General features: G+C 45.0%; 1 protein-coding gene across 1 annotated transcript in view; it reads left to right on the top strand.

The window, feature by feature from the left end:
* si:ch73-22o12.1 (nectin-2) overlaps positions 1–17,202 on the top strand; it is a 77,931-nt gene extending 60,729 nt beyond the window's left edge. Inside the window, exons 7-10 of the mRNA XM_061288264.1 lie at positions 14,679–14,814; positions 14,880–14,943; positions 15,117–15,200; positions 16,168–17,202. Of these exons, the coding sequence (XP_061144248.1) occupies positions 14,679–14,814; positions 14,880–14,943; positions 15,117–15,200; positions 16,168–16,380 (497 nt within the window). The 3' untranslated portion in view covers positions 16,381–17,202. The remainder of the gene's footprint in view (positions 1–14,678; positions 14,815–14,879; positions 14,944–15,116; positions 15,201–16,167) is intronic.
* The last annotated feature ends 336 nt before the right edge of the window (positions 17,203–17,538 follow it).

Raw genomic sequence — 17,538 nt, 5'->3', positions numbered from 1 at the left:
CACGTCACTTTCCTCTTTTCATTTTAACCAAACTGATCGCGGTGGTGCCTTTACGGGCAGTCAGAGAAATCAACGCCAACAAAAAAAATACATCCAGCCTAGTTAAGACCATACCAAAGACTATAAAAATGGGACCCATTGCCTCCCTGCTTGGCACTCAGCATTAAGGGTTGGAATTGGGGGGTTAGATCACCAAATGATTCCCAAGCGCGGCGCTGCTGATGCTCAGTGCTCCCCTCCCCGCTCCCCCAGGGGATGGATCAAAAGCACACGGGGATGGGTCAAATGCAGAGGACAAATTTCACCACACCCAGATGCGTATGTGACGATCATTGGGACTTAAAAAAAATAAATAAATTGGGGTGCGTATTATACATGGGTACAGGCTTTTTTCCAGCATCAACATGCCATTTTTAGGGTGCGTATTATACATGGGGGCGCATTATACATGGAAAATAACAGTATTTGAACACAAACGTTGTAGAAAATATCCAACAGGCGCATAGTCTTTGTTCTCTGCAAAAATTGATACAGCTTCTCGAGTCAGTAGGGGTAAAACTCTTCTTTGTTTGCACCTGCGTTCATAGCTTCTCATGCTGAATCACAAACTGTGATGTCGTTTTCAAGCACCAAACAGTTGCATGTTAAGACAAGAAATCCAAATACAGTAAATGGGAGGTCTATTAGGGTTTCAGACTCTATGTTACTGGAGCGCAATGCAGCGCTGCGGAAGCTGTTTATCTCCTCTTCAAAATTGGCATTTGCTACCCCAACACCAAGCAGTCAAGCAACGCAGAAGATGCGCGTTGACGCCCAAACCCTCGCGCGTCAGCGCTTATCACAGCGCACATCAAACACCGTCAGGAGTAAGAACCCCGGCGGCATCAAGAACGAAGAGGCATCTTATGAAGCGGCTTCTCGTGGCCACTCGTGGCCACTGATCTCATTGTTCCGCATGCTGTCTTGGCTCCTTCATGCAAGCTACGACGTTGCCAAATCTGCACCCCTTCTCTTGGAACACGCTCGCCCATTAGCGCGTGTGTGCGTGGACGCGTGCGTGGACGCGTGTGTGGGTGCGTGCGGCGCACATGTTTCGGCGTGCTGAATGCAGTGAGGGCAATCAATACCGTTTTCAACCAAGAACACTTTGGGAAAAGATTGGAGCCCAATTTGGAGCCTCAATGAAAGGCAACATGACACAAACGCTTGTGTGTGCAAGCCAAATTGCCTCTGTCAAGATAAACGGCCCTGCAATTTAAAGAAAGTTAGTTTGTTGATACTGGCTGGCCATAGTGGACTGGAGACTCCGTCTAAGTCCTTTTTGAATGACTTGTGTAGAGAAAATAAGCAAAGCACATTGGAAAAAGCGTTTTTCAATTTACCTGAGCCCCTGTTGGAAGTGATGCTAGCTAAAGTGAGCAAAGGCCGAAATCTGGTGACATCATCTATCTAACTTGCAAAAAGTGAAATAAAAAGCAGTGCCAGGAAGTATCCCGGCATCTGAGTTGAACTACTGCCGCCTCACGTGTAAAATTGGTGTTGTTGTTTAATGCCCCTGTAGCATGAGCGCTAAACACTAGGGGTGTAAATCGCGGGTTTTGTCACGATACAATATAATATCGATATAAAGAACTACGATACGATATTTGCCGATATCTTAAAGCCTGCTGCGATTCATTCACGATATATCGCAATATAGTGCTCTACGATCGATTTTTCTTTAAATGTGCGGCGAGATTTGTGCTCCTTGAATATTTGATCACCGCATGGCAGGATTTACAAACTGAACGTGTCTTGTCCGTTGAGCCATCTTTTCTTTGGAATCCAAAGTGCTTCCAAACGAATTACTTGAAGCCCAAAGGGGAGCTAATTTCCTCGTCTTCTTGGACACTAGCCATAGCACCAGCCCAGGAGCCGCGTACTAGTTGTCGACTCCCCTTTCACGTGCCTGCTCTACTCACAACACAACAACGCCGGGCGCACTGCTCCCGGAAAGAGGAAGCAAGCAACAATGAACTGGATTTCAAAATAAAGTCGCGTCTAATGTCCGAGGTCAAAAACGGGCGATATAGATCGATGCCAATAAATCGTAGAGCATTATATCGATTAATGTGTATCGATGTATCGTTACACCCCTACTAAACACAGAAAACGGCATGATGCGATTTTGTCTTTTTCTTCTGCCCACTGCTGATAAGCACGCACACGGTAAACACACGCACGTACACAGTAAACACACGCACACACACACACGCACACACGTGTGTACAAAAGTCTTTATTAGAGGTTTTGCAGTCAGCAGTCAGTCAGTCAGTCATGCTCCACTCGGAGGAGTCAGCTTAAAGGCTTGTCGCCGCTCCCCGAGGAGACACTAAACACTGGCAGCCGCTTCAAACCACCCACCGAGCTTTCTTAAGTGCAGCGCACACTCGCTTCCATTTTTAATAAGGCTGCGAGCGAAAACGCGGGACAGGGGTGGTAAGGCACCAAATAAGACAGAAGGGATTGACAACAAGAAGGCCGGATTTGGAGAGCAAGAGAAAGGAGGCAAAAATACGACTCTTGCATTGATTTCTTGCTATTTGGCCTCCGATTCTGATTTGCCCGGAAAAGACACACGTCAGAAATGGATAGGCACGCAGGCACACGCACACATGCACACAGAAGAGATGAGCCCCGAGACAGAAAGGCTTACAAAAAAGCATTTGTTGATTCGATAAAAGATGGATGTTGTGAAGAGCGGCGCTTTGAAATCAATTCAGTGCAAGATCAAGCTCTTCACTAAAACACACTTCTTTCAAATCATCTTTCCCCATTGAAATTAATAGAAATGACAAGGATTGGTTCTAGTGTCAATAAAAACAATTCTGATAGGAATAATGGCACTCCGTGCTAAATACGTACTTAAGTTAAAGACATAATTACATTGGATGTAAAGAATTAAATTGAGGCTTTGCGACGTTATTTTGTTTCCCATCAGTAGACGTTGCTGCAGTACATATAACACACAAATGGATATATGTATACGTCAGTGCTTCTCAATTATTTTCTGTTACGCCCCCCCCTAGCAAGAAGAAAACTATTCGCGCCCCCCCCCTCCCCACCGTGACTATCCTAACTTGTCTTGTAAGTCGTAAAATGTTGCACTGTCGCAAACGTGACAGAAGTAACAATGAGAGCGCCACTGCCCCCTGCTGCAGTAAACGCGCAATTACACTTTATTCTAGTACTGCCAAAAAAAAAGCCTGTTCCCCAGGGTCACACGCGCCCCCCCAGGAATAGTACCCCCTTGGGGGGCGCGCCCCACTATTTGAGAAGCACTGGTATACGTACACGGGGGTCGCAGGTGATCAGCCTAACAATGAGTATACTTAGCTCAAGTTTTCAGCTCCTGACTGGAAAAGAAGCGAGAAATACAAAAGCCGGACGGATCGCACATTTTATCCAATACATGCTGTGTTGGCTAGATGAGCGTAGTCCCCTCAAGCTCCGCCGTGCAAGACCCAGGTTGGGGAGCATCAAGAAGGTGCCCGTGATCCCACACTTGGGCATCAAAGGGGCCGACCAGGCACTGAATCATCTGATGTCTGCGCGAGCGCACGGGGAACCCGATTAGACGGACATTTGCGGCCCGCGTCGGACATCAAGTATTGACTTGCGTATGCGCCGATGGCCCTAAATGGCGGATCCGGCCTTAATGTCAGCTTTTAGAGTTGGATTGCGGCCACAGTTATTAAATCAACTCAAATGAAGTGAAATGAAGTCGCTCATCTTGCTTTAATGACGAAGATGGACGACATACTCAGCTCCCACTCCAAGCAACAAACACAGACTGTGTCCAGCATCGTGGTGCTCATGCATACTTGATACCTAAAGATTGTTTCAATGTCATCGTCCAAGAAAGTCCGCAAGCTTGCAGTGAGACAGTTTTGTGCTATTAAGTGAGGACGCGTCTACACTTGCTCAGGTGTGACTGAGGATCGTTAAGAAATTTGACATTTCCACATTGAATCCTGGCAGCAGAGAAAGCGTTCTTATCCCTGACCGCTCGCCTTTGCGACTCTCGCTAAAGTGGGTTGCATCACGCCGTCAGCGGATCATTGACAGCTCGGTCAAGAACGTGCTCGTGTTTACTGTGTTTTCTTAGTGCTTGTTCAACGACGCGAGTGCCCTGCCACTGGTATGTTCCCTCGGTTCTAATCTCTTGTGTGGGATTACAGTTCATGCTAGCTAGCGGAAGTAAGCCAAAAGAGCTAACTCTTGTGCATAAAATGTACTCCGTCTCTAGAGTCAAAAGAACAGCTCCTGTGTGTTTTCCAGTTCAGGCTGTGAAAGCAGATTGTTGAGAAAAGAAATACTCAAGTCAACTTCATCACCGTATCCAAGTATTTGTGCATCGTTATCGCCCATCAGCCAATGAGCTCATTAGTCGTTTGCTGTCAGGAGACTTTTCTTGTGCCGCCCATGCACTTTTTCTACTGCCTCCCACGCATCTCTCTCACGTCCTTATCTCCTCTCTGGTTTCTTCCTCAGACACAATGACTAACTGTTGCTGCATTCCACAAGATTGAGAAATGTCATACCTCCGACCCGGGGGAGGCAAAAATCCAGCGCAATTCCGCTCACGATATTCACTCTGCACTGAAGGCCATGACTAAATCATGGATGCGGCCTATCAACCATTTATTGATGGTAATAATAATAATAATAATAATAATAATAAATTATATTTATAGTGCACCTTACATTTAAAAGAAAAATCTCAAAGTGCTACAGAAAATGCCTTTTTAAAAAGAAACGTCTAAAGACCGTTTTTAAAAGTGTCAACCGACTGCGGTGCTCTCAAGTGAACTGGTAGGGCATTCCACAATGTGGGTGAGACAGAGCAAAAAGCCCGATCTCCCATGGAAAGGAGGTTAGTTTTGGGGGTTTTGAGGAGGTAGGTGTTAGATGAGATTCTGTGTGGAAGACTGGAGAGTGATTAGTTCCTTAAGGTAAGGGGGTGCGTTGCAATGGATGCATTGATGGGTCAGCAGAGAGATTTTATATTCAGTCCGAGAGGAAATGGGAAGCCAGTGTAGTGATTGGTGGATAGGTGTGATGTGCTTAGCCGCAGTGTCGGCAAGGTTGCAGTGATTTTTCCTCTTTTGACATCCTGACATAATTTTCCCTCTTTTGACATTCTGACATGGAAATGTGCTCGGGGTGCCCGTGTCGCCTTCGTGAGGGCGTTTGAGCTTGGCCAAGTGCTGACTAACGAGGGGAGAGGTGGGAGGCTAGGTAAACGTGGCAGCTACTCCTCACTGGCTACATGGAGCCCTTAAGGCCGAGCGGCTAGAAAAACAGGTTAGCGATCAGAGCCGAGCCACTAAGGGGTCCTATGCAGCCGGTGAAGATAGAAAACACGCCCCACAATTACATGCACTGCTGTGATGGACATATACTGTAACAGTCTACTTATCACCTTAAAGACATTCTGAAATTGGCTACTGGTTTTAATGATAGCACTTTACAAACAGCAAATATCACATCAAACATTGGCAATAAACCAAAAATAACAACTATTCCTCCATATGACCAGCTCAGTGGCCTAGTGGTAGAGTGTCCGCCCTGAGACTGGAAGGTTGTGGGTTCAAACCTTGGCCGGGTCATACCAAAGACTATAAAAATGGGACCCATTTCCTCCCTGCTTGGCACTCAGCATCAAGGGTTGGAATTGGGGGGTTAGATCATCAAATGATTCCCGAGCGCGGCACCGCTGCTGCTCACTGCTCCCCTCTCCTCCAGGGGATGGATCAAAATCACACAGGGATGGGTTAAATGCAGAGGACAAATCTCACCACACCCAGATGTCTGGCACTTTGCATGAAACCTCAAAGTCATACTGCAAAAAGGTGTTTAGAAGCTTTTCTCTTAGCCTAGTCTTTGAACTCGTACTGAAAAAACAAGAACCAACAGTGAGTGCCAAATACTCTTCAAGTGTGTGCAATCTTTGTCTTGACACAATTGAAAGCAGCGGCCTGATAGTGCATTATTTTTCCCAAAAAATGCGTGTTTGGATTATGCTACAGTGTCGATTTTCTTTTGTTTCTCGTGGTGTATACCAAACTCCTCCCAAGTCTGTGTCTGGAAGAATAAATCAATCTTCTTCCTTAACCCGTTCTTGTCATGTTTTATCTTTGGGGCTGTGCGGAGAGGCTGTCTGTCAAATCCTATTGTGGACGTATTCTGCAATCTTCTTTCCGTATCATTTCACAAAGCTGACTCTTGTCGTGAAAACTAATAGAAGTCAAGTTTTGTGCCAAGGTAATTCTTTTTAAGCACAAAACAATCCCATTGTTATTAGTAAAATAGTTGGGAAGACTGTTGAGCTGAAATTCCAATCATGATTTCCAATATGGCAACGTCTGTTACATCTTTGAACGAAGGACATGCACCAGCAGCGCTAATGCTAAAGTCAATGTAAAACCCCATTGACATGCTAATAAGGAATTAGCATTGACTTCAGAAGTTATAGTCCCTCAATGTATTCCTTCTTGCCAAACAGCCATCACGCGTGCCAACCTTGTGCTACAACGACCCATCCTTTGTGTCCTTGAGTGGCTATGTTTGACTCATGCGACTGCTCACCCGCTCTTTTTTTCCTCCCTCTCTTTTTCTTACTGTCTTTTTTTTTTAGTTTGTTTACGGCCACGTAAAGTGGACTGTAAATATCGACAGGCAGGCGACAGACAGAGGCACTTGGCGACCTTGTCAGAAAATGAGAGAGAGTGAGGGAGAGAGAGAGAGGGGGGAGGGAGAGAGGGGAGGGGGGGCTTCTCCCAAGGCAACCAAGTGTGCTGATGCACTGTGGCAGGCAACACACTGTCTCCTCAACAACACGTACAAATGAAAAGTGTCTCCTCTTTACCACCACGCGGCTTAAAAAATAAACCGTCACAATGCCCTCTTTGTTATTCAGGCGGATGTGAGCCAGGCTCAGTGTCGCTGTATGAGGGAATCTCAAAGGCGTGTCATTGCAGCCAATGAGAAGTTGGTGGTGTGGCCGACATCACGCAAAAGACTCGCTCCGTGTCAAAGTATACCTTTTGATTTTTTTTTGCAACACACACAAAATATATACCTCAGTGCACCTGCCTTGAGGTGAAAGGGCAGGGCCAGTGGCCCGCGTTTCAAGAAACAAGTTATACAGCACGGTGTAGGGCAAGGGTTACAAATCATGTTTTTTTAAACTCGCCCCAAGATTTCCAACTTGGATCGGCGCTCGGAAGGTGAGGCAGAGTAAGCCGGAGTTGTCCCTCCACTTTTGTTGAAAATCCAAATGCAAGAAAGGCGAGGTGAGTGCGGCGATCGGCACTGCGGCACGCGTATTGATTGTGAATAATTTAGGCGCATGTGCTGTTGTCGACGCGGCCACTCGTGAGGTGTTCTAGAGATCCTGGGCCTGTTTTCTGTATTCTGTTTTTCTTGATGCTCCGCACAGACTATATGTTCCGCATATCTCTCAGCTGGAGAGATTGGCAAAGGCTTGTGGCCAGTTAACCTGGCTGCCACTCTCGCAATAGGATTCCTCTTAGTGAGCAATGAGATTACACGCACTGTTCTTTGACTTAATCTTCTTCCAAGGCCATCAATTTATTCTGCCCTAATCTCATCTCATCTGCGGGCGCTGTGCTGCTCGCGCGCATGCCTCTCGCACCAACCCGGGCCATGCGCTTTCGCTCTTCAAGCACCGTCCAATGAATCTAGGCGGATTTTGAAACGAAAATGAAAATGGAAAAGCGTCCTTAGTAACAACGCCGTGTTTGAGAATGCGTCCAGAGTCACAACAATCTCATCCGGAAGAGACCAAATGCTTCCTTCCATCTGCTGGCTCTAATTATTTCCATTTTTATACTTTCCAATCTTAATCATTAAACCAGAGCTGCCCGAGACTCGTGTCTGCCTATTCCCATGAAAAACAAAAATGGAGTTGACAACGGTTGCTGTCAACTGCGCTGAAAAAGTTGCATGTTTGGAAAAAAAAAACCATTCAACTCTGTCATGGTTCTTTGAGAATCGTTTGCTGGCATATAAATTTGTGAATCAAAAGGAGCTAAGTTTAAAAGAGAATATGAAATCAAGCAAATGTTTGCTCTGTCTGAATGATGTTGGTGATGATCAAACGCGGCGGCTCTTTCTAATTTAACAGATGCTGATTGTGCGGGTAGGGGATTGATGTACACCAGGCCAGACGATGACGGCCACGTGCCCGCTCCGGCTTGACCCGTCCCGCGAGTGACTGTCCCTTTTAAAAAGTCAAGCCAACCCATTAGGAATTGATCTTAGCTACAATGGGATTGTCCTCCCCATTGCCCCATGGAGCACCTAATCTTTTAAACCAAAACCAGCCGCATTATCCAGCCAAAGGTTTTCTGCCATGGATGTGCAGTGAGCACTTTATGTATGCGTGGAGGAGGTCAGAGAGGCTAATCAAAACGGTCTTATCGCAACATATAAGAGATGGGCATGCACAGATTTTGGCCCAGCAAACAAGAGAAATCCCAAAATATTGCGACACGCCAGCGGTGGGGGTGAGGTCGGGTTTGGCCGTAGCTTGGCTCATGGCTGGGCTAGCCCAATGCGTTTACCGTAATCTCGCCCAATCGTCACAGGATCCAGCAGTGATGGAAGATCTTCGTCTTGCCGTTTCCTGATTTTCATGCCTTCGAGTGTGTGAGCCGTTGTGGCGAGCGAACAGGCAGCTGTGAGTTTGTATGTGTGTGGGGGGTTCGCTTATCTAGAGCCAGTGGAGCCAGCCTCTTAATCACAGGCTTCATCTGGCTTGCCTCTGCATCACCCACCCCCGAAACACACACACACAATGGCATTCGTTCTCCAGAATTCCACTCTTGACTCATCTTTCAACGAATCCCTCTCAGGCTGAGTGTTCCATCCTCGCTCCAACTTTGAAGGCATCCAACTCATCTGTCCACTGTCATAGTTTGGGAGCAGAGTAGAAGTACAAAAGTAGAAGAGAACTAATAGGAAAACCCCAACACAATCATCTCTCATTTTACAGCGGCCTTAACCCTGTAAGACCCAGACATGGTAAAAGGTAAAATAAATAAATAAACCTTTCATATAGTGTTGTTAGAGCCCATTGGGCACCATAATGTAGTGTTTGCAAATTTGTCATGTTTTGGTAAGGTATTATGGACACGTTGTAATGTTGCAACGTTGGATGAGATGGGTAGCAGAATTTCCTGTAGGCCTCGTGTGGTCCTACTCATTGTCTAGTCAAGGTAAACTTATTTGCTCCTATGTTATGCTAAGTTTGTTTACACAGTATGTAACCTGAATAATGACAACTTTTATCATATTTTTTGTGTTTTACTTTTTTATAAAGCAAAATAAAAACAGGATTACATGCGGAATGCAAGCAGGCTAGATACACTGACTTGTAAGTCACCCTTAGTATACTAGGTCCATGGAGAATCAAGGCTAACACTACTTCAAATATCAAGCCACTTCATCTTCTACCTTCATTAGCAGTGATAATCCCAGAAACAGTTCCTGTCGTCTTTGAAGCAAAGAGGGACATCACACTTGTAGCACTGTGTGACACGGTGTATCCTGAGGGTCTGCAGCGCCCTCGCTTCTTCGTCTTCATTGGGAAATGACCAAGAAGGTCCTTACGCACATCTGGTGGTGGGTGTGGACATGTTTTCTTGGATGGGACGCTGGTTGGATTCTCGTTACCAGAGGATGGTCTCTTCTGAGCAGTCAAAGGGCCTGCTGTCACAGTGTGTGTCACTGAGCTGCCACTGCCTGCAGATGGCCGTCCCCTCTTTGGAGTCTTGATTGTGTCCGTCAGCATGAGAGAGGATGCTAGCTGTGCCTGGAACAGTCTCAAGTTCAGTGTCTCTTTCGGAGAGACCCCGAGAGCCTTGCAGTCCCGCTTGTAGATGGGCCAGGCGTTGATCAAAGCAAGGGTGATGGTGTGCCAGAAGATGCATATGTACCAGTGGCAAGATTTCACGGGGAACTTGTATTTGGCTGTGAATGAATCCAGCAGATCCACACCTCCCATGTATTTGTTGTAGATCCCCACGATGTGAGGCCTTTCAACTTCTCTGTAGGTCTCGTTGTCAAACTCTTGTCATCTTCAAGGTTGCAGTTGGGTAGGCACAAGTGCCCGACTGTTCCGATGTAATGTATTCCTCGATCAAAGAGCTTCTCTACCAGTGGAACAGAGGTGAAGAAGTTGTCTGCATAGACCTTGTAGTTAAGTTAAGTTAAATTAAGTTAAGTTAAAGTCCCAATGATCGTCACACACACATCTGGGTGTGGTGAAATTTGTCCTCTGCATTTAACCCATCCCCATGTGATTTTGATCCATCCCCTGGGGGAGAGGGGAGCAGTGAGCAGCAGCGGTGCCACGCTCGGGAATCATTTGGTGATCTAACCCCCCAATTCCAACCCTTAATGCTGAGTGCCAAGCAGGGAGGCAATGGGTCCCATTTTTATAGTTTTTGGTATGACCCGGCCGGGGTTTGAACCCACAACCTTTCAGTCTCAGGGCGGACACTCTACCACTAGTCCACTGAGCTGAGTTGTGACCTTCTGGCAGTGTTGAAGCTAGCACAACATCACCAGACAAGCCAAGTTCTGATTTGGCTCGCAGTCCATTGTTGCTTCCTTGGTAGACATCAAAGTCACACATCACGCCAGAGACTCCAGCTCACCCATACTTTGAAGCCCCATGGGTGTGGCTTGCCTCGCATGTACTGTTTGCTGATGCTGAAAGGAATCATCATCTCATCCACAGAGTTGTGCTCTTCTGGTATCACCTGCAGGCAGTTCTCTCTCAATGTATCAAGCCAAGGTCTGATCTTCCAAAGTTTGTCCTTCTTTTCAGTCTCTGGTACTGTCAAGTTGTTGACGAAATGTAAGGCTGTCACCAAAGACTGGAATCTGGACAAAGAGGTTAATAAACTGAGTTTACTCCCTTGTTTACAAATGTTACAAATACACACAATGTGTAAATATATTAGAAGATAGTATAAACTAGAAGATCCATGCTGATTTACACTATACTTAGGCAGGTCACAATTAGGGCCTTTTATGCTACCCCCTCTCCCATATCTGGAACACATATACTACATGCAATAATTTACATTTGGGCTATATATTTAACAAAATAAGCAAATGCACATGTTCTAGATCAGACATGAGCAAACTACGGCTCACGGGGCCGTTTAATCCGGCCCGCCAAACCTGAATAAATTGTATTAATTTTTTGGGGGGTCATTTTCCCTGCAATTACTATCTTTCCCCAGTAGATGGGGAAGCGCATTTACTCCCGGGAACCGTGTCAAAAAGCTCTGTGCACACGCACAAGTGCGTGTGCGTACTCAGTAGTACGTAGTAATTTCATCTATCAGTGCTGAATTTCGAGTGTCGGCTGTGACGTCAGTATCCTCGTAATTCGCGCGCTGAGCTTTCAGATACAGTTTTATGCTAATGCCACCCACAAACCTTCCCCTGGAATCCTTGTGAGGGCCCCGAAGAAAAGAAAGGTGGACACTGAGTGCCGAATGTTAAAAGAAGAGTGGACAATTTGGCTCGACCTACGTGTGTGAGAAGACGTTCAGCCACATGAACGTCAACAAAGCCCGTCACACATCTAGGTTAACGGACCGACACCTCTGCTCTATCCTAAGAATTACCACAACAAATTTTACTCCAGACTATGATGCACTAGCAAAAAAGGTTAACCAACAATACTACTGTTTTCTTTATTACTTTATTTAGATGTATTCTTTCACTGATTCTTCAAGATGATGCATTTGGTTAGAATGCTTCCCGTTGGATGTGATCTCGCCTCATTAGATAAACATTAGGGGTGTAAATCGCGGGTTTTGTCACGATACGATATAATATCGATACAAAGAACTACGATACGATATTTGCCGATATCTTAAAGCCTGCTGCGATTCATTCACGATATATAGCGATATAGTGCTCTACGATCGTTTTTTTTTTTTTTTTTAATAAAAAATATAGAACAATATCCTGATTTATAACAATTCATACGCAAAATCAACAAGGTACTGCAAACTCTTTATTTAGGAAATTACAAGAGTATTGCAGTATACAAAGTGCTTATTTTAACACTGAACTTTGATGTCGTGTTTTTTCTTTAAATGTGCGGCGAGATTTGTGCTCCCTGAATATTTGATCACCGCATGGCAGGATTTACAAACTGCACGTGTCTTGTCGGTTGAGCCATCTTTTCTTTGGAATCCAAAGTGCTTCCAAACGAATGACTTGAAGCCTAAAGGGGAGCAAATTTTCTCGTCTTTATGGACACTAGCCATAGCACCAGCCCAGGAGCCGCGTACTAGTTGTCGCCTCCCCTTTCACGTGCCTGCTCTGCTCACAACACAACACGCTCCCGGAAAGAGGAAGCAAGCAACAATGAACTGGATTTCAAAATAAAGTCGCGTCTAATGTCCGAGGTCAAACACGGCGATATAAATCGATGTTTACGTTTAGCATTGATGCCAATAAATCGTAGAGCATCATATCGATTAATCGATGTGTATCGATGTATCGTTACACCCCTAATCGATACACATCGATTAATCGATATAATTACTTTGAAAGGGGAGTCGACAACTAGTACGCTGCTCCTGGGCTGGTGCTATGGCTAGTGTCCAAAAAGACGAGGAAATTTGCTCCCCTTTAGGCTTCAAGTCATTCGTTTGGAAGCACTTTGGATTCCAAAGAAAAGATGGCTCAACGGACAAGACACGTGCAGTTTGTAAAACCTGCCATGCGGTGATCAAATATTCAGGGAGGACAAATCTCGCCGCACATTTAAAGAAAAAACACGACATCAAAGTTCAGTGTTAAAATAAGCACTTTGTATACTACAATACTCTTGTAATTTCCTAAATAAAGAGTTTGCAGTACCTTGTTGATTTTGCGTATGAATTGTTATAAATCAGGATATGGTTCTATATTTTTTATTTAAAAAAAATATGTATATATCGATCGTAGAGCACTATATCGCAATATATCGTGAATGAATCGCAGCAGGCTTTAAGATATCGGCAAATATCGTATCGTAGTTCTTTGTATCGATATGACATCGTATTGTGACAAAACCCGCGATTTACACCCCTAGAAAGTATACATGTGTTGCTCCCTACATTGATCTGCCCAAAGGAGCACTCGTTTGTTTGGAACGTGAACTTGGTCCACAAACAACACGACTTGATTCGGTCCGAGTGCCGCGAGGTTCTCCCCTTTTGCCGAGATGCACACGCGCGCGCACGCACACACACACACACACACACACACACACACACACACACACACACACACACACACACACACACACACACACACACACACACGCCAATGGTGAGTCCATTACGGGAGGGTGCGCCGGCCGGCATCACATCGACATGCAGTAAAGTGGCCTTGCTCTCACTTGGTTTGCCCCCTTTGTTTCCAGGATTCCCTGGCAGAGGTCGTCAAAGAGGCGGGAGCGCCTGTCAGGCTTCTTCCCGCCATAGAATGGTACCTGGCGAGATAAAGGGGCGGGTGAAAAGGCATCCCGCCAGCCAAAATGGAGGCTGGTGGTTTGCTGATGGGAAGGGGGAGGGGGTAAATCGTTGCAATGAGGAGCAATCACACTGACGTCCCCAAAACAAATCCTCCACAGGGAGCATTTGGGCTCGATTTGAGGAAACACAGCACCGCCATGTGGATGGTGGTTGACACTACGCGTAATGAATAGACGTGAATGCGCTCGATTGCAAACTAACTGCTTCAATGATCGTCTTCCAACAGAACGTTTGCTTTTACATCGCTAAAGAGCGTGACAGACACTTAATAATCACATGTTGTGATTTTAAAATTTACATTTCATTTTTTGTATTTGCATAATATATTCTGTATTTGGAAGTTCCAGCGTTGAAAGAAAATAATTGCATACATGTAAATTGCCGTTTTCATTCTACTTTTTTGTTGTTTTTTGTTTTGTTATTATATATTGTTGTTATATTTACATATCTCGCCAAGATATGTAAATGGTTTTGCATAAACGTCAATGAAACCGTGCAAAATGTTTTGTGCTCATACAATCATCGAGGTCCACAAATAGCGTGTCTTAGGAACAAAGCACCTGAAACGACTTCACGCTTTTCAACCTGCATTATTAGAACAGAAATCTAATCAGACAAGCATGAAAACAGCAAATCATCTCCTGCCAGTTTGCACTCACCCAGTCATCTTCATCCGGTCTTGTCTGCTCTTTAGTCAGAACCCCCCCTGGGAAGAAGGCTGCATCATGACTTCATGTCTTTGCACTTGTATGCGCGTGCATGGTCGTTTTAATGGAACCTAATGCATGCTGAAACCCATCAACTTTTCAATAAGAGTGCCCTAATGAAGCACATTTTTATAGCTAGTGTACAAATGACATTTGATGTGTAACAAACGTGGAGATGACTTTTAATCATAACCACAATAAGCAGAGGGACAATTAAACACAGTGCCATATGAGCTACCCGGTTTAGGATACCGGCGCATAAACCCGATTCAACTTTGGCAGTCAGCGAACACGTTATCTATATAAAAAAAAAAAAGTTTATCTCAATGAGCATTTTTCCACCCTTACTCAGGCACCCGGCTCCCTGAGAAAGGACCCACCACTGGCAGCATAATTGGCGCCATCATCGGCGTCATCCTCATTGTGGCCATTATCGGCACGGCCGTCGCCATGTATCGCAAGCATCGTGCCGGCAAGCTCAATGCAGAGTAAGTGCTCGACCAGCGCTTTCTGCGAGCTGCCTTCAAAGCAATCAGCGCGTCTTGTTTTACAGTGGCCCCCCGAAGCACAAGCCCCCGCCGCCGAAGAAGAAGAGCAACAACACCTCCATTAGGCCGGTGAGGCTTCCTTTGATTTCCTCTTGTGAGATTCCAATGAGTATCATAAATTCAAATTTAATGACATTGGATGGACAAATTAGATGGACGAACATTGTGTCGTATGATTTGTTTTATAAAATGACTGTGTGTGTGTGTGTGTGTGTGTGTGTGCGCGTGTGTGCGTGTGCCAGGTGACCGCCAATAACGCTGCAGATGCTGAAGAGCACCTCCTGTATAACCAGCAATACAGAACCCATGATGCAGAGCCAGTCACAGTGAGAATAAAACTACATTCTGTTAGGCTACGGATTTTAGTTATTGATCTGACTCCGAATTGCGATCAACACAAGAATTGTTATGTCCAAATCCACACACTGTCGCACCTAACAATTTTGCGAGTTTGTTCTGTCAAAAAGAAGAACAGGAGATCAATAAGGCCGAATTTACCAATTGTTTAATCCTGACAAAGCAAGCTAATACAGGCGCCTGGGCCTTGCGTCCTTAACACAAAAACTCGTGTGCCTTCGTGACCAGAAAGACGACACATTCTTCCGGGTTGCCCAGTTTTAAAGAAACACAATATGAATATTCAAGCATGCAAAATATTGTGTGGTGATTAGTCGATGGTTGATGGTCATTTCCTCCTCGTTTGGGTTTCCCCCTGCTCAGCGCAGGTTTCTGGACCACAAAGACAAGTTGTTTTTCGCGTTCCCCATCGGCCTTGAGATGTCCTCCCTGTCTGGACCTCCTGTTCCACAGTTCTTTGTAGAAAACAAATTCATGGAGTCTGCACATTCCTTTCCACTTGTTAAGCGACCACACTACTACTAGAAATTATATTGATATGATTATATGTGTCTAACGCAGCCTTAATCAAATATGTTTGCAAACTGCCGAAAGTACATTTCTCTTTAATTCCTAACTCGGGCAACGCAAACTACAGCCGAGATTTTTTTACAAGGACACGTGCATCCTGCCGGGTGTCTCAACATGCTAACGGTTTAATACTTAGCTAGTTAGCAGTCAACCGCACCCATTTCCCGCAACAGGTCTTTTCGTCTCACACGCATTTGGTCACAGTCACAGATAGAGTACTGGAGAATGTGCAGGTGGCAACCCCAAGTGGACTAAAAGGATCCCTGAGCCTCACTTGCATTTGTTGACTTTCATTGGACCTTAATTTTGCTGCCAGCTTGGAGTTGTTGGTTCCATTAGCGGTGACAGCTTTACCTCCTCTCGCAGGACCTGGATGCTTCCAACAATGAGGATGACAACAACAGCGGTGAGGGGACACGGGTGCATTACCACGCCGCCGCACCTTCCGGGTGGGACGATCCCGCCGACGCCGAAGCGCCGCCGTTCTACCAGCGCAGTGGGAATGAGCCGCACGAGTACCGTCAGGGTCCCGACGTCGGCCGCGGGGACAGCTTTGTGTCTTCTGCCATGTTTGTATAAGCGTATGCGCCTCTGTATGGGAATGCGCGTGCCTTTGTGGGAGTTGAGAATGTGAACTTTGGGACCTTTTTTTTTTTGCCAATTTCACCACTTTGAGTAGGCAAAAGTACAAAATCTCATTTAGAAGTTGTTTTTTTACCGTAGATGTCATAATTTATTCACGAGCCATCGGAGTGAACAAAACCACTGAAGATGATTGTTTTGTTTCTGTATGGTGTCTGTTACGTCTGCTTTATTTTTTTGGAAGAACACAACTCTTAGTTTCACTAGCATCATGACCACACTGACTACAGGGTCCACTGGATTGCGGCGTTGAAATCTGATACAATCTCTTCCATTGTAGTGAAGGGTTGATGTCTTTCTAAAGTCAATTGAGCTTGCTGAAGTACTGTTTAAATAGGTCAATCATTTTAAAATTTTGAAGGAAAATCTCTTATTAGTTGGTCTCTGTGATTCAGAGGATTTGTTGATTCAATAAATGATAAAACCAAACAAATAACAAAACACTGTCACTGTGACATAAATATTTTTCTTTGTTTCACCACCCTGGCGGATTAAAATAAAACCAAAACCTTTGTTGGGCAAGAGATGCCCCACTCACAGCATGAAACGAAATGCATGGATTTGTAGGCTGTTTTGGTTTTGCCGTTAATCAACAACTTTGGGTTACAGTTGCGCTACACAACCACTGTTGGGTTGAAAAAGACCTGTCTTCTGGAATTTGCTGAATTTAATTTGTGATTCCTGCTTTTTCATTCACTTGCTTTGGACTGTCTGTTTTTTGTGAAGTTGAACCGTAAGTAAAGTCTGTTTACATACTAAGATCGTGTATTTTCAGTGTTGTGGTCTTAGTGTTGTTCATGTTAAACAACCACACTTGGAAGTAATAATTGCAATAGAAGTAGACGCATGCTATGCTAGCTGTAATACTAACTTGATTACCAGGTTGTCATTATAAAAGTTAAAGTTCTAACATTAATTTGAGGCTCGCTGGATTTAGAGGAAGAGAATATTAAACGCCACATTTTTGCATATCTTTTTTAATAGCAGTAAATCTTCCAAACATGATCATAGTTTTATTAGCAATCATAAAGATGCTTGACTAGGCCAAATTATTTTGGACCTACCTGTAATTCTACCTTTTGTCCAGCCGGTGGC

The sequence above is a fragment of the Syngnathus typhle genome, linkage group LG10, assembly GCF_033458585.1.
Source record: "Syngnathus typhle isolate RoL2023-S1 ecotype Sweden linkage group LG10, RoL_Styp_1.0, whole genome shotgun sequence".
NCBI lineage: Eukaryota > Metazoa > Chordata > Actinopteri > Syngnathiformes > Syngnathidae > Syngnathus > Syngnathus typhle.
Note: the sequence above shows the minus strand (reverse complement) of the source record. Positions and strands in the feature narration are given on the sequence as shown.